General features: G+C 40.8%; 1 protein-coding gene across 1 annotated transcript in view; it reads left to right on the plus strand.

Moving 5' to 3' along the window:
* GCLC (glutamate-cysteine ligase catalytic subunit) overlaps positions 1-20279 on the plus strand; it is a 38175-nt gene extending 17896 nt beyond the window's left edge. The window contains exons 4-16 of the mRNA XM_027725043.2: positions 1444-1557; positions 2305-2363; positions 2453-2589; positions 8168-8242; positions 9150-9266; positions 10095-10233; positions 10753-10865; positions 11541-11633; positions 12366-12470; positions 14587-14668; positions 14762-14865; positions 14958-15078; positions 18586-20279. Of these exons, the coding sequence (XP_027580844.1) occupies positions 1444-1557; positions 2305-2363; positions 2453-2589; positions 8168-8242; positions 9150-9266; positions 10095-10233; positions 10753-10865; positions 11541-11633; positions 12366-12470; positions 14587-14668; positions 14762-14865; positions 14958-15078; positions 18586-18791 (1465 nt within the window). The 3' untranslated portion in view covers positions 18792-20279. The remainder of the gene's footprint in view (positions 1-1443; positions 1558-2304; positions 2364-2452; positions 2590-8167; positions 8243-9149; positions 9267-10094; positions 10234-10752; positions 10866-11540; positions 11634-12365; positions 12471-14586; positions 14669-14761; positions 14866-14957; positions 15079-18585) is intronic.
* The last annotated feature ends 4728 nt before the right edge of the window (positions 20280-25007 follow it).

The raw sequence follows: 25007 nt of genomic DNA on the forward strand, positions 1-25007 counted from the left end.
AAAAGCTCAGTAGAAGCTAGTAAATAATAAAACGTAGTTTGTTTATTACTTATGCATCCTCCCAAACATAGTTTCGTACCTCAGAGGTTGCTCTCCCTAGGCTAGCCTAATTTAGTTTACTTCTTGCACCTTTCACTATCGTACGATTCAAGGCCTGTTGGTTTGACTGGAGTCTTGCTAATACATTTCTGAGGTTTCATGGGTTTGGAGTTTTATGCCACATTCTCTCTACAATGACGTGTACATATGCCTGTGTGCATCTGTGCATGTACACGTGCGTATAATAAAAAAAACTGCATTTGAAAAGGAAAAAAAACTTGTCAGAGTGCTGACAGAAGACAGGTAAAGAAGTAAGTTTATTCAAATTAAAATAACTCAGTTAAAAATTAACAACCTGAAAATGCTTAAATATTAAAAATTTCTAGCTTAGATGCTAGGTAAGTGTCTCTAGTTCTTAAATTCGTGAGCCCCTGCTGCTGGACCAGAAAGTTGTTTTCTGTCTTGAGGACCGGAGGGATGCAGTTTGCAGTGTAGCACTTTCATAGGTAATGAAGCTGGGTTTACAAGTTGCAGGACAACTTGTATACATAAACTAGGAAGAAGAAAACAGTAGTAAAATACATGCTGAGAATAAATTATATTTTCAGAAATGTGTTTCCTAGTATTTTGTGTACTTTGTTTATAGCTTTATCAGCTAACTTTTTTTTATCCATCTAAATAGTAGAGCCTCTCAAGATAACATAATCTTTGCCCTTTTTACTGGGCAGCATGGAGAAATTAATCTTCTGCTTCTTTACCTCCACCTTGCCAACGATTCCTTTGTCTAAGCTGTACTGAAAGCTAATTTTTGTTTCAGGTGACTCTGAAACTTAAATGGAGTTTCTCAAAGGGGAGAGTTATATTCTGATTAGCTTGCGTTTCTCTCAATATTTTACACTAATAGCTGCATTTTTTCTTTGGTTATTACATTCCTCTCATAGGAATTTTCAGAGTTCTAGAATTACAAGCTGCTATGAAACTCAGGATGTATCACTTGAAACTACCTCTGATTCTTACAGAGTTGGTTAGGTATATATTTTAACAGGGGTAGATTGTTGGGAGCAGAGCTGGATAAATGACTTCAGCAGTCAGCATTAACCTGTATCCTCTAGAGAAACTCTTGAAGGCACAGAATGCAGTTGCATGTCAGTATTAGTGACGAGCGCTGACACACTCTGACATGTGTATATACTCTGCATAATACTGTGAAGTCTCCTGCTTCAGCCACTGAAAATGTCCATAATGGTAGACTAGTGGTTTGAAAAAATAAAAGGCTGTCTTAACCACCATGGAAGCTAGTTGTTGGCTGGTTGTCTACTAGGATCCTAATCTCTGATCATCTGACCATTTTAAAATCACAGTCTGTTTTCATTACAGCTTGGATCTCATTGTTGTGTTACATAGGTTAGGGTGTCCTGGGTTTACACTGCCGGAATATAAGCCAAGACCAGTAGAAGGAGGAGCTTCAAAATCCCTCTTTTTTCCAGATGAAGCCATCAATAAACATCCTAGATTTAGGTAAGAATATTTGGGAAGTCTGATGAGAAGCCGAATATTTTTTCTTTGCCTAAATATCTTAGACACACCTGCAAATTCTTTACATTACTGGAATAGAGAGCACTGTGTCTAGTTGCTGCAGATATTGTAAGGACTTGGACAGAAATGGTTGTGATGACATGTTTTTTCTTTTCAAAGTGATTTAAGAAAGTAAACTGTTAAGTTCAAGTACCTTATATAATAGTTCATGCTGTTATGGGGCAAAAGGTTTTGATTTTGCTAAATTGTTTCCGGTTTGAAATCGTGTGGCACGAGCTAATCCAACTCTCAGGTATGTCACAGCAACATCTCAGTGTAGGCGGTAGCTTGCCCTAGTTACTCTGAAATGGATCATGTTGTACTTCTATAGTCTGAGAGGGGTTTTCACTGTAAGGTGAGACTTTGAAAAATGAAAATTATTATATTTAAAAACTAAGCACACCTTTTATCTTGCCCTTTTATTCTTCAGGTCTTTACCTTTTACTTCTAACTGTTTTATCAGCGTAGTACTGTGAAGTCCATCAAAATAAGACTGACTTCACAGGATAAAAAATCGGTGTTGTCTACCTTAAACCAGGAAAAGAACCATCCTGAAGAAAAATGCTCAAAATAAATAGGAAGTTGACATTCTGAATTTGTTGACATTCAGAATTGTTAAGCAATTAACTGCAAAAACATCTGCATAAAGAGAAAATTTCAGATAATTCCACGAACTTTTTTTTGTTGTAGTACACTGACCAGAAACATTCGACACCGAAGAGGAGAAAAGGTTGTGATAAATGTACCAAGTGAGTAAATTCAGTCTTTCTTTTTGCTTTTTTAAAATAATTGTTCAATCTCCTACTCTGAGTTACTGTTACCTGTATTTTTCACACAGTATTTAAAGATAAGAACACACCATCACCATTTATCGAAACGTTTCCTAATGATGATGGAGAAGCAGCAAAGGCGGCTAAGCCAGACTATATATACATGGATGCTATGGGTTTTGGAATGGGAAACTGTTGTCTCCAGGTAAAGTGCATATGCTTTCAAGATGTTTCTGCATGTTTTTTCCCCTAAATGCTTCCCGTTTTAAGACTTGCCTTATGTCTACTTTCGCTTTCTTAATTCAACTGATGCGTTTTCCATCACTGGGGCAAAAGGGGAGATAGAAGAACAAATATAATGTTATGTCTGGTAATCTAGTTTTAAAATCCGAGTATATTGGGTTTGGCTGGCCAGGTTTTGATCACAGAGGGGCTGAAGGGATGGCTGTTCTGAGAAGTGGCTGGAAGCTTCCTCCATGTCCAAGAGAGCCAATGCCAGCTGGTTCCAAGACAGACCCAGCACTGGCCAAGGCCGAGCCCATCAGCAACAGTGGTAGCACCTCTGGGATAATACATTAAGAAGGAGGGAAAAAACTGCACAATGGCACTGCAGCCAAAGATAGGAGTGAGAACGTGAGAGGAAGAGCTCTGCAGGCACCAAGGTCAGTGAAGAAGGATGGTGAGGAGGTGCTCTGGGTGACAGAGCTGAGATTCCCCTGGAGCCTGCAGTGAAGACCATGATGAGGCAGAAGGATGACAGTGGAGCAGAAATCCACCTGCAGCTGTTGGAGGACCTTACACCGAAACAGGTGGATGCACGAAGGAGGCCTGTGGGAAGCCTGCAATGGAGCAGGTTCCTAGCAGGACCTGTCACCCCATGGAGCATTCATGCTGGAGCAGTCAGTTCCTGAAGGACTGCACCCTATGGAGGAGTTCATGAAGTGTAGCCCATGGGAAGGGCTGTCGTGGTTTAAACTCACCCAGTAAATAAATACCATGCTCCCTCATACACATGTACACCCCCACCCCTGGTGGTGTGAGGAGGAGAGTCAGAAAAAGGTGAAACTCATGGGTTGGGATAAGAACAGCTTAATAATTGAAATAAACTAGAATATAATTGTACTAGTAATGAAAATGAGAGAGAGGGGAATAAAACTCAAAAGAAAAGTGATGCTCAGTGGTACAGTTGCTCACAACCTGCTGCCAAATGCCCAGCCAGTCCCTGAGCAGCAATCGGCCCCTTGCAACTAACTCCCCCCAGTTTATGTACTGAGCATGATGTCATATGGTATGGGGTATCCCTGTGGCCAGTTGAGGTCCTGGCTGTGCTCCCTCCTGGCTTTCTGTGCACCTGCTCTCTGACAGAGCATGGGAAACTGAGAAGTCCTTGATTTAGAGTAAGCCCTGCTCAGCAACAACTAAAACATCAGTGTGTTATCAACATTATTCTCGTACAATCCAAAACACAGCACTGTTCCAACCATTAAGAACAAAATTAACTGTCCCAACTGAAGCCAGGACAAGGACTCCTGTTGGAGCAGTTTTTGTAGGACTGTCCCATGGGAAGCACCCCATGATGGAGCAGGGGAAAAGTGTGAGAAGTCCTCCCCCTGAGGAGGAAGGAGCAGCAGAGAGAATGTGATGAACTGACCCCAGCTCCCATTCCCTGTCCCCCTGCACTACTGGGACAGTAGAAGGTAGAGAATTTGGGAGTGAAGTTGAGCCTGGGAAGAAGGGAGGAGTGGGTGTTTTAGTTTTTATTTCTCATTATTCTACTCTGATTTGACTAGTAATTCATTTAATTTCTCCAAGTCAAGCCTGTTTTGCCTGTGACAGTAACTGGTGAATCTCACCTCACTGAGTTGGGTCAGAGTGTGGATCTACTGGAGGGTAGGAAGACCTGCAGAGGGACCCGGACAGAATGGATAGATGGGCTGAGACCAATGGCATGAGGTTCAACAAGGCCAAGCATTGGGTCCTGCACTTTGGCCGCAGAAACCCCAGGCAGTGCTACAGGCTGGGGCCAGAGTGGCTGGAAAGCTGCCCAGCAGAAAGGGGCTTTGGTGTGCTGGTTGACAGCCAGCTGAACATGAGCCAGCAGTGTGCCCAGGTGGCCAAGAAGGCCAATGACATCCTGGCCTGTATCAGGAATAGTGTCACCAGCAGGACCAGGACAGTGATTCTTCCCATGTACTCAGCACTGGTGAGGCCACATCTCAAGTACTTTGTTCAGTTCTGGGCCGCTCAATTCAGGAAGGACACTGAGGTGCTGGAGCGTGTCCAGAGAAGGGCAGTGAAGCTGGTGAAGGTTCTGGAGCGCATGTTCTATGAGGAGTGACTGAGGGAGCTGGGGGTGTTTAGCCTGGAGAAGAGGAGGCTCAGGGGAGGCCTTATCACTCTCTACAACTGCCTGAAAGGAAGGTGTAGCCAGATGGGAGTAGGCCTCTTCTCCCAGGCAACTAGTGACAGGCAAGAGTCTTAAACTTCGCCAGGGGAAGTTTAGGAAAAAATTCTTTACAGGTGAGATGATTAGACACTGAAATGGGCTGCCCAGCAAGGGGGTAGAGTCATTGTCTCTGGAAGTGTTTAAGGAAAGACTGGACATGGCACTTAGTGCCATGGTCTAGTTGACTTGGTGGTGCTCAGTCATGGGCTGGACTCAATGATCTGAGAAGTCTTTTCCAAGCTAGTTGATTCTGTGATCTCTCCCTGTCCTTATCTCTATCCATGAGCCTTTCGTCACATTTTCTCTTCCCTGTCCAGCTGAGGAGGCAGGGTGGCTTTGGTGGGCACCTGGCATCCAGCCAGGGTCAATCCAACACATCAAGTTTATTTGTTTGCATTATGTTTATTTTCTGCTGATATTCAAATGTGGTTGGATGACTTGCTGGAAGAGTCAAACCGCATTTGATCGAGTACCTGCTCCTAGAACTCCAGCACTTTCCAAAGATCATCTTCCATTCTGGTCATCTTTCAGGCATGACCAAAGGACACTGTGAAGATGGAAACTGAGCTGTCTTGTAGGAATGTGAGGGAGTTTTTGGTTATTCATTTTGGGTATTTTTCCTCTTCCGTATTCTTAGAACAGCAAAGGAGGGAGTGGCAAGAGGTCACGGGAATATTTTTTAAAATAAGTAGCTTTCTGCTCTTGTATAATTTTATTTTATTTACAAACATCATGAACTCCTGTATAAAGTTTCTCATTCTTAAATATTTTATCTATCTGATAAGGACTTGTCTTCTCCCTGCTTGTACCACGAACCTATCAAATCCACATGGATAGCTATCTTCTCTTACTATGTGTTGGGAGACATTCTTGGTCCTGTTTTCTTATTTTCTTTCATTTGCCTGAGTTACTCCTATCTTACAGTATCTTCCCTTTATGTAGTGTATTTGACATTAATAAAATGTGCCTGTTGCCACCACCATGTTGGAAGCAGAGCTAGGAAGAGGCTAGTGTTAAGTCTGTATGGGATTAAGGGAAATTCTCCAGGCTCTTCTTGTTTCATAGCAGTGGCAGAAATAACCCCATAAAAAGCACTTCCCTTTGAGACTGAAAAACTACAAAAGCCGAATAAATAGAAGTTATTGACAGCTGCTAAGTATGGTTTCTTGTCAGTAAGGGCAAGTTAGGGAGAATCTGATGAAGTAGTGAAGTGTACATAATACTGTGTGGTTTTACAAAGTGTTAAGTTTGGTATGGCATATTTTGTACCATCTCTCTTATTTAAGACCAAAAAAGAAATCCAACCTTATCATTCAGTCATTGTATGAACTTCAAAAAAAAATAGTAAATTCCTGTTTAAGGAATACCATTTCACTAGTCCCCATTCTTGTAATCAGTGGCCAAATTCAAATTTGGTAGTCCTGTTATCGTCAAAGGGAGGATGAAAACAAGGCTGGCAGCTGCTTCTGGATCAACTGATAATTCCTGATAATTGACTAGAAGAAAACATGTTTTCCCCGCCTATTTTTTATGAAGTAGTTTACAGTATGCATACTTCCTTTTGTGTTTTGGGAGTGGTTCTGTTGGTTTGGTTTTTGTTTTGTCCCTTTTTTTCTTACTGTGCACCAAGCTACAGCTTGGTTTGATGTGTTTCCAGGGTTAAAAATAATGTCCTGATGAGCTCAGCTGGGACAGCCTGCACTGGCAGTGGGGTGAGAGGTGCTGCCCCTGCGGTGCCTATAGCCCTCCTCTGGAGAAGACAGCCATGCCCTTTTTCTCTGTAATGGGATGTTTGTCTAGAAACCATGTTGAATCTCATATTTATTGTGGTTTGGAATAAACATAGAAGAGGAGAAAATATCAGTGTCTGGGGAGAGAGTATAGGTGGCTGTCAACCCACCTCCACTCCAAGGCTAGCTCCCTAGTGCTGAATGTCCCAAGTTAGTGATAAGAAATCATACTTAGCTGCTTCTCTGCAAGAGAATTAAATAATCTTGTCCTTTTAAAGTGTGGATTTTTGTTTGCTTGGATTTTTTTTGTGATAGCCACTTGAAGGATAGACACAGAAGAAATATATTGTCTACAGCACAACCATTTTCTAACTTAGAATGTTTTAGTGAATGTTGGCTGCAGATTTAAAAAGACAAACAAAACAAATACAAACAAATCCCATATTCTTCCTACACTACCGTCACCAACACCCCCCTAGAAAAGCCCACCACTGAGGCACCAGTGAACTCAGGGGTTTTGGAGGGATTTGTTGGTTGGGTTTGGGTTTTTTTGAGTCTTAACTTGAGGTTGTATTGGTTTTCAGTGGCAAGCTGAGAAGAACATTTATGTTTTGTGGAACTCATTATTATCTGTGGAACAGGAAAGTCTGTGTTCAGCTGGCAATCTTCAGGACAACAAGCAGTGATAGTGATCTAGAGCTGAAGTGTGTTGTATAATGTAGTGGTAGTGGTACAGGGGTACACTCCCAACTGAGTTATCCTCTGATATGTAAACATGTAAACTGCTAAGATGAAGAGACTTTTGAGGTGATTGATCACTCTGCATTTTTAAAATGCATAAAGTGTTGGTTTGAGAAGTCTAGAGAGTAAGGTCTGCTACTAGAAATGTATCTTGTGTTTGATGCTGCTCTCAGCAAATTTCACAAAAAGATTACAAAGCAGTTATATTTTCCAGTGGCCTATATGTGGTAGGATTTCCGCAGTATTAATGGCTTCTGCAAGTAACATTTATTTTCCATCTTTTGCTGTGTTCTGACCTCTGAAACAGGCAAAACTGGACTTTTTTTTTAATGGAAGTTACAGTAGACACACAGATATTTATTTTTTTGCAGTTTTACAGGATCAAAGGCATCTTGAAATGTTCTTTTAAACAGGATTAGCGTCACATAAAACAAATGTTAGATCTACAGTAAAGTCTGACTGTTGTTCTAAGTAAGTAGGTTCCTGGCTTATTTCCTGAAGGTGCATTACCAACCCATGTGTATTGTAGATGTTAACTCAGTTTTCTTTGATTCTGGCAAGTGTTTGTATATTTAGCCTCATCATGGAAGACTTATGGTCTGCAATCTTTTAATAAACATGGAAACAGCGTGGAAAAAAAGCTTGTAATATAAATGCTACTGATAGGTGGGGCAAAAATGTGCCCAAGACGTAGGAGGAGGATCCACACAAAAAACCCCACCCAAAGTCAACCAACCAACCAAAAAAAAATCTACAATTTTTGGTATTTAAATCATTTTATTATATCGTTGATTTTTAAATCTAGGAAGACGATGCTTGTAGTATGATTATAGAAATGGTGATAGCGACTGTACTACTTCCAACAGGTAACATTCCAGGCTTGCAGCATTTCCGAAGCAAGGTATCTCTATGATCAGCTAGCCACAATTTGTCCCATTGTGGTAAGTAATGGACATGTGTCAGATGAACTCTTCCTTAGTGTCAAAAGCCACTACGTGTAAAAAAAAAATAAAATTTAAATTACAAGCTCACAAATTTGGTGCTCTGGGAGAAGTGTCAGACTATTTCTAGGTTGTCACATGAGCTGTGTTATCTATTTAATGTGCAAATGACACCACAAAACAGATGATACCTGTGCTTTCCCGGTCCTCGTATCTGTTTCTTCTCCTCTGCCCTCGCTCCCACATGCACAAGACTCCTGTTGAGTAGTTCTAAAAATACATTTGGGGTGGTTTTTCTTGGAATCAAGGCAAGTTCACTCCTGAAAACAATTTTTAATTTTTCAACTCTGCGCTGGTTTTACAGAGGATTTCAGCTTAAGTTGTTTAAAGCTGTCCCTTTTGTAAGCATGTGGTCATAAACAGATGTTTATAGCAGGTGTTACAGAAATAAAGTATCTCTCTGGTCTGGATGGTGAGCAGATCCTGCCTTGAGTGAGGTATGTTCCAGCTGTGTTGCTAAGGTGCTTGGCCAAACAAAAATTAACAAAATAAAATGCCTGCCAGGTGAACTTGTAAAGTTTCAAAGTGTGCAAGCAGAATACTTGCTGATTTGTCACAAAATTGCTTCTGCCTATGTCATTTTTGTGTTCCTTAAATGCTGATCTGTAGAGGTAAAAACATTTGGAGAGTGTCAGATGCCACTTCAGTAATGCAGCCCTCCATCTAAGCATTTTCTGGAGGTAGCAGTTGAGAAATTTTCGGTTATACAGGCTTTGGCTGTACGTTACACTGAAGTATATACTTGAATTACTTCTGGACCAGCATGTTTCCCTTTCCAGTAGGGCTGTATTTTGCTTTTGGTTCCTTGGCCTGTCCTTTGTTTTCATGTGAGACTGTTTTATTTTAGATGGCATTGAGTGCTGCATCTCCATTCTACAGAGGCTACGTGTCTGATATTGATTGTCGCTGGGGAGTAATCTCTGCATCTGTAGATGATCGAACACGCGAAGAGAGAGGGCTAGAGGTGAGTAATGTTAGGTAGTAGATGTCTGGGTTTTTTCAGGTAAAAAAGTTAAATCTCCTTTAGCATCAAATTCTGCTTGTGCTCATCAGAATCCCTAAAGAGGGAATATAGCGTTTTTTTTGGAAAATATTGGAAAGATGGTGTAAACACTCACCTTGGTCGTACAGTTTGTCTTAGAAAATATATATTTTTAATTAGGTATGGAATCCCAGTCCTCCACAGCTTGCTGAAAAGGGCCCCCTGTGATGAAACTTCTCAGTTTGTGCTTGAGCCCAAAAGGCAAAAATTGCTCTGGATTAAATAGCAGGTGCTGCCAAGTAATATAAACTAGAACTATGTGAAGAGAGCCAGATGTCAGAACTTGAACCTAAAGTTTCTCTAAGAAGGAATTTGCATTCAAGGCACTTAGAAAATAGTTTTAATAATAAATAGTTTTAAAAATCTGCTTGAAATTTAAAAGCATCTCTAACAATGTACATGTAGTGAAACTGTATTGGTATGTGTTTCAATAGTTGTAATAATGCTTTCCAGGTACTTGGGGTAATGGTATATTACATCAGGAAGAAGTTTCCACTTCTAGAGATTTCTAGTCAATGTGTGATGACTGGTTTTTTGCTCAGATACATATGTCTGCAAACAAAATAGTCATAATTCCAGAACTGCTTTCTATTGATCCTATTTAAGACTCATGCTTTTTTAATAATTTTAATTGAGACTGTAGGGCTTTTTTAAACAGGGTAATAATTCTCACATAAGTGTCATTAGTGAGCGAAACTTAGGTAACATTGTTAACAAGCTGTTAAAATATTGTATTCTTAAATTATATAGCCACTGAAGAACAACCATTATAGAATCAGTAAATCCAGATATGATTCCATAGACAGTTATCTATCTGAATGTGGTGAGAAATACAATGACATTGATTTGACAATAGACAAAGATATCTACGAGCACCTGATAAAGGAAGGTAAGTGTTTGCTTCATTATGAGCAGGTTAAGAATTATGTTTGCAGTGTGTGGGGATATTTTGGTTTTGTTCTTGTTTGTTACAATCATTGTGCAGCCCTCAGAGTTACTCCTACTCAGGAAGTATCTATGTTGCGTGATCTTGAGAGTTTTTTAAAAAGGATTCATTTATAACAGAAACTGTCCCTAATGCAACAAACTGAGTTTCTCAAGCTGAAGTTAATATTTTATCTTTATGGAGAGAGCAGAACTGCTTTAGGAAATATGGCACAGAGTGCATCAGAAAACAGGAAGAAACAGGCAGCCACACCAATATTCAACTGCCATTTCCAAACAAGAACCTGTTCTTTTTTTTTTCTCTTTAATCATTTCCTTCCTTCCTGAAGTCATCATTTAAACTTTAACAGGATGTGGTGGGTTGAAGGTAGTATTGCAGAGTTGGATGTTTACAGTCTTGTAAAAAAATTTTTCCTAGAGCCTGTTTTGATATGTGTGAATTGTTTGAATTTTCATTTTGTAGGTATTGACCACCTTTTGGCACAGCATATTGCACACTTGTTCATTCGAGACCCATTGACTTTGTTTGAGGAGAGAATACATCTAGATGATGCAAATGAATCCGACCATTTTGAGGTTATGTCTGATTTGGAGGAATTTAGTAAATATTTTCATATATATAGTTGTTTATTCTTTATAGTACTGCTTAACTGGAGGATGGCTGTAGTAGCTAAGAATTTTTTCATTGCACTTTCACTTCAACTAGTTCTTTAGCATGACTTCGCAGTAATAAGCATATTATTTTTTTTTTATCTTTTATTTAGAAGGTGATGGCTTATACTTTAAACCAAATAAAATAAGAAGAGCCCAATTTATAGCTATATATGTCAGTGTTAAGGGGAACTGTCTGTTTTTGTGGCCTCCTAAAAACTGTTTTGCATTTTAGTTATGTAGAAACATCTCTCTTTTACAGTTTTGTGAGATAATAGCTATGGTGATATTAGGTATTTTTAGTTTGGGATGTGTCAACCCCTCATAAAAAAAAAAAAGTCAGCTGTATACTGGTGCCCTAGTATCTTGTACATAATACTCAACCACAATAGCATGAGAAAGTGTAACGTATTTGCACCTAGGATGGGTACTTGTACTGGGGGGTTTAGGAAGTCAGGCCACTTTGGAAGCACTTCTCTAACTTGATTGGCTGTTCCAAGGAAAATATTACGACTCTAGTTTATCTGCTTATTTTTCTTTGATTATATTATAGAATGATGTGAATCTTGACTGTGACAGATTATTTCATGTGCTTTGCAGAATATTCAGTCTACAAACTGGCAGACAATGAGGTTTAAGCCACCACCTCCCAATTCAGATATTGGATGGAGAGTGGAATTCAGACCTATGGAGGTAAGAAAGACGTCAGTATGCACAAGAGCGCATTTCCTTTTAAGTGGAAAAGTACCAGGCATTATGCCATCCAGTATCAAACTCTTATTACTTGTGCTGTGGTTTCTCCCCTCTGAGTTGCTAGATGCAAGTGAAGTGGACAGCAGTGTTTAATCAGACGTGAACTGTGGGAATGTAACTGACAGGTGAATCCACTGCAGCACAGCAACGCATGCTAATGGATTTGGGGTGATGGGGAAAGGAATTAGGCTTGTATTAAAGCAACAGTAAACAAAGCCCCATTTAGCTTCTAGAAACTGTATTTTTCCAGTACATTTCCTGGTACTGAACAATTCTACTGTCATTGTTTTGTTTTTCATGAGTGCTTTAATTCTGTAGCTGTCAGTTTCTGAGCTCTCTGAATTTAATCCCTTTAAGGAGTGGAAATTTAAAAGCTACTCTACATCTGTAATTAGACAGAGAGCCTGAAGGTGCAGCTTATTAGATAGTCTTTTGAAACACAAGTGTGTTTTGGTATCAGATTGAAGGTTGAGTTTGTTGTGTGCATCACCATCTTGCTGAGAGGGGTGTGTGTGTGTGTGTGTGTGTGTGTGTGTGTGTGTGTGTGTGTGAGAATACAAGCACCAACATGAACATTCGAGTCAAAGTGTTTTAAACTGTCCTCAATATTTGACTACTTGCACGAGCGTGTTCTCACTACAGTAATTGACTTTCTAATCCTTTCATGTCTAGGTCCAGTTAACAGACTTTGAAAACTCTGCGTATGTTGTGTTTGTGGTATTGCTAACCAGAGTGATTCTGTCGTATAAATTGGATTTTCTCATTCCTTTGTCCAAGGTAGGTGTGAAAGATCAGATCCATTAGAAATAAATGCAATGTATTTGCCTGATTTTTATCCCCTCCAAGCTAGGGAATAATATTTGTGCACTTACAGAATAGTCATTTTGTCTTTCAGTCAGTTTTCATCTATAGCAGTACTTTGAATTGATGTCAACTCTACAGTATTAAACAATTTTACTGCTGTCTCATGGAATTAAACTTATAGAAAAATGCTGTAGGAATTTCTGTGGTGCCTAGCAGTGCCTGACTACTGCAGAAATGTCGAGAAATACCATTGCCACAAGGCTGTTTGGAGGCTGGGAAAAGGGCATGTTTGGAGCATTTTACGTGGTTGGGGAAATAACCCGTGGAGGACAAAATAAAAACTTTAGATACTTATTTTAGCATGACTGTTGCCTATGTCTCATGCTATTATTCTCTGTTTTGTTTGTATCTAGTGGAGAGGGAAAGGAGGAGTCAGCATGCTTAGTGTTACACAGTATTTGAGTGGAAACAAATACTGCTGATTCTGGTCACAGCTGTGACTTGTATTTAGACAGACCAGCCATGCAAAATGTGCTTTTGCCTTAATCTTGTCCTCAAAATTGCTGAACTGTTTTGTGTGAAACTGTCCCTACATATCCTCTTTCTGAGGCCCTTGACCAAAAAATGTCTTTTTAGATGTATATTCCTGCAGTGTTATAGGTAACTTTAAAAAAGGTCTTGTAGTGCAGAAGGCTTTTGACAAACTCTATACTGGAAAATCCCGGTTGTGTTGGCTACAGCATAGCCGTGTATCCTGTGGCTTTTCATAGTATTTTCTAATTAAACTGGAGAAAAACACTGACATTGTAAATTTACAGTAATGATACCATACATTTGGTATGACTTCTAAAATGAGATGTCAGGGAGTTCAGACTCGATAAATAATGCAGCAATTTAGCACTTATATTACATAGTTACATTGTTATTTGAAGTGTCTCAAAATGACACAATTTTTAACTACTAGTTAAAAGTGAAAAAGAGATTAGGTGCTGAAAGAACCTGAACAGAACTGGGGGACTGGTGGGCTTAAAATTGCTTGAGCTCACCAAGTAATTTGGCAGGTAATGCAACATAGAATTGCACAAACATTGGTAAGCCTGCCTCTTTCAAGTAAAATAATAGGGAGTTATGGGGCTAATCTCACACTAATCTTTGCTGTCTGATTGAATGCGGTTGAACGCTCATCAGCTGGGACTGGAGTTCTTTCAAACTTTCAAAACAGCCTGTTGTGTAAATAAGTTTCATAATATGAATAAAAATAGACATTTGAAAACAAAGCTTTGAAAGGTAAGAAGTAAAGATTTTGCATTGCCCTTAATTAAAGGTCAGACAAAGAATTCAGCAAATCCATATCCTTTCTTCTGAAGACAATGCAGTAAAGCCGATGTCCTAAAGCTGTATGATGTTAATTCCCTGAGAACATACTGACCAAATAAGTTGGACAAAATCTTCCATCCAGAAAGACAGAGCAATGCTTATGTCATTTGCAGAGCACATGTACTTTGTCATTTGCAGAATTTTTGAGAAGTCTGCAATTTAGAACTTCTTTACTAGCAATCTTAAGTTGAAATATCTAACAGATGTTTGGGAGTGGAAAAGATACAATTCCCATACAAAGTTACTTGAATGCTGTTTCCAAAAGTTTGTTTAATACAGTGATAACTCTTCTAAAGGCAGCAATGATTTTGTTAATAAAAGAAGCAAGCTGTGGCTAGGGAAATAGCAATTTTCTTCTTCTGTACTCATTTGAATTGCATCTAAATATGCAAAGAAGTCTGCCACATGGGATGCAACGTGTTAATCACAAATTTTCCTGTGTTTTCATCCAAACTTAAATTAGCATAGCATGTTCTAACAGGAGACCATTACCTTTTTCCGCTGGAGACCCAGTTTCATAAAAAGTCGTCTCTTTGTGGGTTTGTACTGGACACTGAAGAATGAAATCAAACTTATCTCCACAGCTTGACCTGTGCGATGAAATAATAAGAAACATAGTAGATGTTTCAACTTATGAAACCAAAATGTGAGAGTTTGGTAGAGTCCTACTGCTCCAAAGGGTCACACATCTCTGAAATACTTCTTTTGCCAGGTGGATGAAAACATGAAAGTGGCCCAGAAAAGAGATGCTGTCCGACAGGGAATGTTTTACTTCAGGAAAGATATATGCAAAGGTATCACAAGCAGTCTAACTAACACTATTGTCAATGGTAAGTGCATCTGCTGCCTTCTAACCATTTTGTCCTTTCCCTTTGTCACCCATGAAGGAGGAAATGCTGTTGTGGATGGATGTGGCTCTGCACAGAATGGGGCAAGCACCGACACAGAAGAGTACACCTTGATGAGCATTGATACTATTATCAATGGAAAGGTCATAGCCTCTTCTACTTGGAACACACTGTATTCTGCCCTCCCAGAAACCAGACTGAGTGTGTTTTATGCTGATTCTGTTCTCGTACACAGGAAGGAGTCTTTCCTGGTTTGATCCCAGTTTTGAATTCCTATCTTGAAAATATGGAAGTGGATGTGGACACAAGGTGCACCATCCTAAACTACCTGAAGCTAATAAAAAAGAGAGCCTCTGGTATGTTTGACATTTTTGGACATGGATTTTCCTGGCATTTTCCTACTTTCAGTTGGGTAAAACTGATGGCAGTGGTGGCTGTCTGGTTTAAGTGTTGAATCATGAAAGCAAAGGACTGGAGCATGTTCTCTGGCTTTAATCTGATCCTGTTTAATTTTGATTATTAATGTTTAGTGATCCATTTTAGAATTTAAATTAGTAACCAATAAAGTTTAGAGGGTAGCGTATGTCCAATCCAAGATTTCTCTGTTCAGCACCACTTACTGCTGCTTTTGCCAGTGTATTGTCCACTTTGTAGTAGTTTGTACATATACTAACCCACTTTTCCCTGTCAGTTGGGAGGTGTAAGAGTGAGGCTGGGTCTGGTAGCCTGCTTGGTGTTACTGGTGTGACTCCAAAGCATGCTGCTCCAAAGGATTCATAAGTCTAAACTCAGGTATGCTAGAGCATAGGACATAGGCTTTAGCTCCCTGATAAGGAAGCCCTTCTGTAAGTAGCAAAACTCCTTCAACACAGAGCAAACCAGGCTTTTCTGGTCTTTCCCATGTTGCAATGTTTTTCAAGACAGGTGGTATAAAGACTCTTTATTTTCCTTCTTAAAATGCAGCAGTATAATGAGTAAAAGATGTAGGCTGAACTTTAATTCAGAACTGAGTGCTTAGCACAGACTTCAGCAGCTTTTTAACTTTTTCTTTGCAAATCCCTTGAACACCTGCCTTGCAGTAAATTTAGCAAGATAATTTTAGTCTCTTAATTCAAGACTTTTTTCTTTCCCCCCCTCAATTTTAAATTAAAGTATTGCATTCCTTTTTAGTTCTTGAAAATTGCTGTAGAAACTTCTACAGCATAGGTATTCTAGGTAAAGACCTTTCAAAGCTGAGCTGGAAATCTGGACTTTCTCTCACCTGGTAATTCAGTACTTTAGCAGTACTTCAGAAGGTAATAAGTTTTTAAATATTTGCTTGTCTGTTGTTGGGTTTTCCCCTTCAGAGAAATACTGTTGAAAAAACAAGGAATGCATAAGTGACCTGCGTCCAACCCCTACTGGCAGGTGTTTCCCTCCAAAGAACAGCTTTGCTACCTGGTATGCAAAGTTGCAGTCGTTGCAAAAGTCAGTTCGTGTATTTACACAGACCTAAAATGTGTGAGAGTGAGGTAGATAAGAGTCTAGGGTTTATAGTTTAGCTCTAATGAACTGAAATTACTTTTAAATGATGCTTCTTAAGAGCCAGAATTCACAGAATAAAAAGCATTAGGTATTGTATTACTGTGCCATGATGTTTCTCAGTTGTGAGCTTTAGAGTATTCCAGTTTACTCTCAATCTTAAATCAAATGTTTCTGATCTGCAGCCTGTCTAGCATGTCATGTCCACAGAGTCTCTCCTCAAATGGTGAACACAACACTCGTGAGTTAAACACTGACACCTTAGCTGCTGTGGCTGTAACCTTGCCCTGATATCATCTGTCTGAGCTTCAGTTACATCCTCTCTTGCAGCACAGCTGGGTATTGCCCTCCTGGTCTCTGTCTAGGTGGTGTGTGACTGCCACCACTCAGTGAGACTACAGATTTGGTAGGCAGGCAGCAGGTGCTGACCACCACCAAATATTAATGAGAGCAGTACTGAGATAGCAGCATCAAGTAATCCTTGTCCTGCTGTGCTCTCCTGGCTCCCGGCTGCCTGCACTGTGGAAGCTCTCTCGGCCAACGCTGGTGCAGCAGTCAACAGTGCTTGATGAACGGTCACAAACGTGATTTCCATGATCTTTGCCTTGCCCTTGAAGCAGTTACACTTTTGGTTCCCATAAGGTCATAGAGTAAGAAATGCCACAGTTCTCTTATGTGCACTGAAAAAAAGTAGTTCCTGTAGTTTTGAGTGTTTAGTTTAAATGCTCTTCCCAGTTATTCCATGATATGCCTTCTAGTTCCTATGTTGTAGGAGCACATTTTTCTACTCAATTCTCATCAACATTCATAATTGTTCAGACCTCTCCAGTACTTCTGAACAACTTCAGTTGCTTCTGAGCTTGCAATTCCCTTTGTCTTGTCTCTCCTTGCTTGGAAGTTGTCTCACACCTTTTGTCAGTCTATGGTGCCTTATCCCTGTATGATCTTTGAGAGCCACAGGCTGTGCTGCACATTTACACTGTGACAAGGATGGGGAGTGCCTGGCCACTAGGTGTCTATGTTGGTGTGCACTGGACTGCTCCCAGCTCCTCCTGCATAGACAGCCTGTAAGGCTTTCAGTCCAGGAATGTGTCTCTTTTTTATGCCTTACTCTGCTCATCTCCTGGCTCCACTGCTTTTCTTGCAGGCCTCCTGCTTCTTGTTGGTATGAGAAAGTTTTCCTGTGAGTTTTTATTGTCTTCAATAAAAAATGTTTCTTGGGTATTGGGGTTTTTTCTGCCCTCTTCTTCTATAAAAATTCTGGCCTCATTCTTTAAAACATGACTTCTGGTTTTTGAAGGACATTTTTATTTCTAATAACCTTTTTTATTCTGCTTTTCTTTCCTGTATTTTTTTGCAATTTTTCTCATTTGTGTTCATGTACCTCTGTTCAAAACCACTGCTAGCATATTTTTAAACAGTCTTGGATGCTTTTTACTTTTTATTGTGTGTTCCTCCATGCTTTCTCCAGCTAGATTCCTCTTTCTTTTTATAATATTCTTAAACTGAAAACTTCTGTGGTGGAAGTCCTTCATTCTTTCCACTCTCATGAGGAAACTGATGTTCCAGTAGCTAGCCATAAAAGTTTTGCTAGGCTCTTCGAGCATCCCATCAGCCTATCTTAATGTCTTGCTGTCAGAGTTACCTTAAACTTGTAGTAGTTAAGGTTTGCCTGCATATGCGGCCTTCAGGAGCAAGATTTAGCAGCCTGGCCTCCAGCTGCTACTTTCTAGGAATGTCAGTTCTCCTGCAAGTGGTGTGTGCTTTTCAATGACCCTGTATAGAAGTGTTGGGGACCTTTAGGCACTTGCTGACCACTCCAAGTATTGTGTAGTGAAGCAGAGGCAGTGTGTACAAACCAGAAATTGGTACAATTGGGAACCTGCCTTTTTTTTGCTAAGTAGCTGCCAGAGGGAGAAAGAATAGTAAGCAAAGGTAGACAGATCAAAACTAGCAGCGGAGCTGGATGAACTACAAAATTATTTTGTATATATATAGTTGTGTAGAGGTGTCTGTTGGCTCATCTCAGTCAGATTCTGTTAAATGAAATGTTTAGGACATCTTGCTGTACAGTCTCTTGGTAACACCTGTTCCAGTAGGTACTTCTCTGTGCACTACGTCATTGCAACATCTGAAAGTTTGAAGATTGCACCAGATGAATGGCTTTTAGATCACCAGTGGTATGTCAGCCTAACTATGCCTGCAGTTTAGCCATATTTGAAAAACAAGAAGTGTTTCTCGTGAAAGCATGGACTACTCTTTAACTGTGTATATAATGCAGAGAACTGTAGATGCTAAATTAGATATATAAACTGTGACATTTGACTTCCCCTTGCCCACAGGAGAATTAATGACAGTTGCTCGATGGATGAGGGAATTTATCGCACAGCATCCAGCCTACAAGCAAGATAGTGTGATAACTGACGAAATGAATTACAGCCTTATTTGGAAATGCAACCAAATCGCACAAGGCCAGGCAGAGTGTCCTGAACTGTTGGGGGCGGGATTTAATAAGAAACAAAGTGGAAACAAAACTGACTCTTTGTAATGAATGAATGCTTCTTAAATAAAAAAAAGTTTAAGCCTTTTAGCAAAGCACTAGCAAAGATGCTGTGAATCTGGTACAGTTTCATGGTGTGAAGACCAAAACAGGGTTACTGCACTATATAATGGGCCGATCTGCCTAAATATTCGTTAAGGCATCCTGAAATAGGCATATTCTTATTGCTGAGGTTTATACAATATACATGTAAATAGTAAAATATTTTTATGATTAACATCAATGTATTTTAATAACATTGTAACTAAAGTTACTGTGAATTAGCTTGTAACTTTTTTATGCTTATTCTAGAAAGAAAAATCGCCCTGAACAGCTTTGTAAATGTAATGTTACTTGTATATTATATATGCATTCCAGTTACTGAATGTTTACTGTAATTTTTTTAACCTGGAATGTGCTAAGTAATTTACCTTATTGTGTAAGAAAAAAACAATTCTTCTGGATCTAACTGAATCACAGAAACTTTTTCCTTCCATTTGGGTTTTGAAAGTATGTAAGAACAGATAAACGCATGTGCATCCTAATTGTTAATCTTTACAGCAGTTTCTCAGTTGCCACAAGACCTGCATCTACTTGTAAACTGTAAAACTCAGAGGAACAGATCTGTATTTATTCAGATAATGCAAGTCAGCCTGCCTGCAGATGCATCATTATTTTCTTCCCCTCTGAAATAAATCTGTGTGTTATCACAGTTCAGAAATTTGCCCAAGGATTTAACAAAAAAGTAGTAATAGGAGATGTGGTGAAATAGAGGAGGAAAAGCTCTCTTCACAAAGGAACCAGAGACACCCACTCTGGACTTTGGCATTCCTTGTTTCCTGTTTCTCCCACATTGCTGATGTTCCCACAGTTGACAGTGACTGCAGCACAAAACCAAACTCATGTCCATTCTTCCTAAAGGTTGAGTTTCTCGTTTTGTCATTCATTATTATAAATATTTTTGTCAGCATGTTTATTTCCTAAAAAGGTACATTATGTTGGTAGCTGAGGGTACCTACATAGCTGTAGTTTTGGACAACTTACTCCCCTCTAGAAAATAGTTACAAAGAGAAATTTTGGAATGCACTAATCCTTTGAATTTGGAGCAGGTGCTGGGAGTGACTGTAAAGTATTTAAAATTTAGCCATTGCAACTGTAAATAAAGCCAACTTAAGGGGCCTTTTTGATTTAGCTTCGTAACTGACTTCTAGATGTGAATTGCATTATGGGTAGATGATGCAAAGCTCAATGCAAGCATATATAAATACCTGAGGTGTAATGATTTTTTTAAAAGAACTAATGGAGAAACTGCAATGAAGAGGTGCACTAAGAAGAAGCTTTTATGTACTGAAATAGACTTCATTCTGTGTTCACAGGTGTTCTTTAGAGAATAAAAAGAATGCTCTTTTTCTGCAGTGGTGAATTTGTTTTACTTAAGATGTAGGCATATACTGATTTAGTTTCTGTAATAAGGAAATAAAAATAAAATTTGCAGTATGTGTTAGTCACTTGCATGACTTGAGCCCACATTTTCAGATTCAAAAAAGGAGTTGTGTACCTTGCAAGTACAAGTCATCCAGACTCACTTTCGTCACAGTGGAGCTTCTCAGGACTAATGGCAAATGATCTGCCACCCCTGCAACAGAGAAATCCTTGCCCTTGTCAAGGTAGCATCTGGCTGACTGCACAGCATGAGCTGCTATGCTTGGAAGACCCCTAAAAATAGTTAGAGTGCTTTCCTGCTGGTACTGCATCAGTACCTGTCTTTATTCCCTTTCAGTTGATATCAAATTACCCTTCTGGCCTACTATGTGTCCTGTAAGTGAGAGAACATTTTGTCATGATGCCCTAAAAGTTGTGGCTGGAAGTTTCCCTCATGACTTCTTGTATGCATATTTTCAGAAGGAATGAGAGGCATCAAACACGGAGCTGCTGCCGTTTGTTGAGACATCCATGGTTGCAGTATCCAAGCAGTTTATATTCACTAGATGAAGAGTTAAGTGTGTGCTCCAGCCTGCTCTTTATGGTGTGGCATAGTGAGGGCTCTGCTGAAGGCAAACCAGAGTTGCTGCAGAGAGGGGAGGCAACCTTTGCTACTGGTTTTGAATATACCTTAGAGGTGGCTCTGTGGTATCTGCACCCACTCTGAGGTGGAGAAGCAAACCCTAGGACAAGCCTCAAGCTCTGGCTGACCTTTTGCAGAGAACATGAGAGAAACTCCCTTGAGCTATGAATTTGGGATTTTTGGTCCTGCAGTCATCAAGTGCTTTCATGGGATTAATGACCTTTCCAACAGTCACCTGAGTAAAAAGGGAGGCAAAGAAGCATCAAGTAGCTGAGGTGAACTGTGATTGATTCCTTATCCAAATACTTTAGGAGTGCATCAGTCATGGCATTTCCTGTGATTGCTAATGTGTTGGCCCCAGTTCAGCCCCAGTAATATAGTTTCATGCCTTCCACTCAGTTTTCAGCTAAATCCTGCTATGATTTCCAGAGCTCTGGATGCTATAAACAGTACTCTGATGCCAGTTTTCTCTAGAGAGTCAGAGTACTTATGTACAAGTGTATTTATTTCTGGATTATTTTAGCCATGCTTTTATTATGGCCTAAATCCTTAAAACATGGCTGGCTCCTTCTGTGTGTGCACAGAGCTCTGCAAGCAGCTTGCCTTTCTGGAAGTGATGCAGCAAGAGCTTCATACAATACTTTGGTCCTGTAAAAGCAACCTAACTTCTGAAACTAGCATCATGCAACTTGTGGAAGTTGCACTTGAAGATTCTTGTTTGCAGTTCTTTTGTTTATTTTTAAGTGGATTATATTTGATGCACTAATGTGGTTTTGCATCAAATTGGAGAGGCACCTCCTGCTAGGTGTTGTCTTCCTCCTGCACGGGAAGTTGGTCACAGGAGCTGTGACAGCTGAGGTTATTGCAGCATTTATCTAGATGGTGTGAGCTGAGTTCCAGCAGGAAAGGATTTCTGCAATCCTTTTCCAAGAGCCAGGGACAGAGCGGGAAACAGCAATGGCCTTGCCACTGTGCAAGCCCTGCTCAGCAGCAGCCCCAGCCTCGGTGGGTCACCGACACTATTTTAGCCACAAGTGGGAAGCAGAGCATCACACAAGCTGCTGGGAAGGGGAGGGGAGGGGAGGGGAGGGGAGGGGAGGGAAGGGAAAAGGCCATCCCAGGGAGCAGCTGTCCTCCACAGCTAGGTCACTTCCCAGTTCCCCCAACTGCCCTCCTACAGCCTGCACAGCATCACTGTGAGCAAGAGGTTGGGATATTGGGTTTTCCCCCTCTGACTATGTTTTATATGCTTTACACTTTCTCTGTCAGAATTCAATGAGCTGCAAATTAAGAACTGAATTATGGTGTCTTTAACAAATACAGGTCAGTTGGGAACAGACACTGGTAGCCCTGGATATTCCCCCATGACAGCCACCTCCTGCATCCCCCACTCCTCAGGTGAGGGGAAAGTGGTCCTTAGCCTTTTCTTATGTAAAACATCATATAATCAAAATATTGTACTGGCATAAAATAACCAAAACACAACATCATGAGACATCAAAGTGCTTTCTGAATTCTACAGAAGAAATCAGGGAAGAATAAGGGGCAATGAGGCAAAGAGAAATTAAACAGCTCTGTTTAGGTTATGCAGTACCAAATAAAATGAAAATCCCTCTGCAAACTTTCCTGAAAATTTTGGCTTTTCTGAAAACATGCTGGAACCATGGGCTTACTCTGGCAAAGGTGGTGCAAGAATTTGGTGCTGGATGGGATTGGCTGCAATGAGAGCCACAGTTGCTTAAAGCCTAGACAGAGCTAGAGCTCCAGGGCAATAGCTGGCGAATTTAGGGCAATGATCCCCAATAAGAGCATCCAAACTCAATATTTCTGTGGTTTTGGTCCAGTCTCTTCTCCCCACTCATGCAGTGCTCCCTGTACATAGCTATGACAGCAACAGGGATTTCCATGGCTTTTTTCCATCACTTCATTTAGGAAAAATTTAAAGTGTTATCTGTACCTTCCTTTGAAGGCCGCAGCAATTGGGTAAAACAGCTCAGCGAAACTCAAATCCTTGTGAGTGCCACAGCATAGCTTTTCTTGATGGATGTGGGCCGGTATCGAGATCAACCTGGGGTTTGGTGTGTGGGTGCTTGTCCTTGGTGCCTCCTGGTGGCGGTTCCTGCAGCCATTGAGCAGAGCCCTGGAGATGGCAGCAGCAGAACTCGTGCCTCTCCCTGCCACTGGGGCTAAACCCCACGGACTTCTGCTCTACTGTGCTTTTCCCCAGGGTCTTGAATTTTAATGTGAATTATGATGTTTGCATTAAAAGCAAGGTGCAGTGTCCCAAGCATCTGGTCCCAAACCTCCCTCCTTTTCTGCTACATATAGTTGCATGCAATATAAATGCACTGCTGTGCCTCAGTGAACTTACATCACTTCCTCTCAGGGCCAATTTCTTGGTTTGTCTCTGGGGTCCTGAGCTGTAGAACAGCATTAAGAATGCCAGTAGAGCTCCAACAAACTTGGGTAGGTACTAGGAAGCCAGTGGCACCCCCAACCGATGGGCTTGTAGGTAGCAACACATCAAAAATTAATGTATTACCAATCAAAGCAGAGTAGCATAATGAGAAATGAAAACTAAATCTCAAAAGTAAGAGCTCCACTGTGGATCCCCTGTGGGGCCACATGTCCTGCCAGGAGCCTGCTCCAGCGTGGGCTTCCTATGGTATCACAGCCTCCTTTGGGCATCCATCTGCTTCAGTAGGGTCCTCCAGAAGCTGCATGTGGATATCTGTTCCACTATGGAGCTTCATGGGCTGCAGGGGGACAGCCTGCCTCACCATGGTCCTCACCACAGGCTGCAGGGAAAGATTGCTTCCACACCTGGAGCACCTCCTCCTTCCTGACCTTGGTGCCTGCAGAGCTGTGCCTCTCACATGTTCTCACTTCTCTCTTCTGGCTGCAGTGCTGTTGTGCAGTTTTTTCCCTTCTTCTTAAATATATTTATCCCAGAGGTGCTACCACCACTGCTGATGGGCTCAGCCATGGCCAGTGTAGGGAACAGTCGTGATTTCAGAAGAATTCGTAATGGGAAAGCTAGAAACTTGTTTTTGCTCAGGAAGCATGCAAAGTGCCCTCTCAAGAGCGTTAGATGGTTTTTTCCCTTCTGCAGTGCAGAGGGGGTTGCAGAGAGAGCTGTGTTATCTCTCTCTGCTATGCTGGAGAGAGATAACCCTAACAGACGTGTACAGAGAGGCCTTGGAAGACAGGAGAGAAACAGAGAAGATACTAAAGGCCCTGGAGAGGGCGGGAACTTGCCTTTTTCTCCCTGGGGCCCAGTGTTTAACAGCACTGTGAGGTATTTGTAAGTTTTTTCATGTTCTGGCCTCCTGAATAAACTTTTGAATTCTTTCCACTGCCTTGGCATTTCTGGAGATACCTGTGTATCTTAATTTCCAGCCAGCAGCGGGTCCATCATGGAGCCACCTGGTATTGGCTCTGTCACACACAGGGGGCAGCTTCTAGCAGCTTCTCACAGAAGCCACCCCTTATACCAAAACCTTGCCACATGAACCCAATACACTGTTCACTGGAATAAGACAGAAGCCCACTTGGTTTCTGGTAGGACTTTATCAAATATTTATTCCAACCATATTGGAAAAATTATATTAGAAATTGTTTCCTAAAAATGCCCCTGATTTATTTTATTTACTCCATCCCAACTAGGTTGTGTAAACTAGAGTGTGAAGGCTGTAAGCTGGGTAGCCCTGAAGGTGAATCCTGCAGAGCTGCAGGCAGGACTGCTGAGCCACACTCCACTTGGGGTGTTTCTGGGTCCTTCTTGCTGAGATACCACTGTGCTGAACAGAAATAATGAGGTATCCCCTTGCACCACACTTGGCTGGAGCCACTGGCAGGTTCCAGGTGCTGGAAGCAGCTCCACAGAGTGCCCTGCAGCTGGGGGGTCCTGCTGCTGCACCACTCACCCTGCCATCCCTGCTGCGAGGGCTTAGGGATGGGACTGGCAGCATCTCGTCTCCCTTTGAACAACCCAATGTCTTTCCAGAAGAAAGCATAACTGCCCATAGATGCTAGCTACAAATTGCTGGGTGAGATACTATGACTTATGTTAAGCAAGAAATGGCTATACTTTCTCAATCTTAGAAAACAATCTGTTAATTTAGCCCTTGAATTTAGTTATGTATCTGAAAGTTACTCCA

Source organism: Pipra filicauda, unplaced genomic scaffold, assembly GCF_003945595.2.
Source record: "Pipra filicauda isolate LSUMZ 115617 unplaced genomic scaffold, ASM394559v2 scaffold200_size1382263_pilon, whole genome shotgun sequence".
NCBI classification, from domain to species: domain Eukaryota; kingdom Metazoa; phylum Chordata; class Aves; order Passeriformes; family Pipridae; genus Pipra; species Pipra filicauda.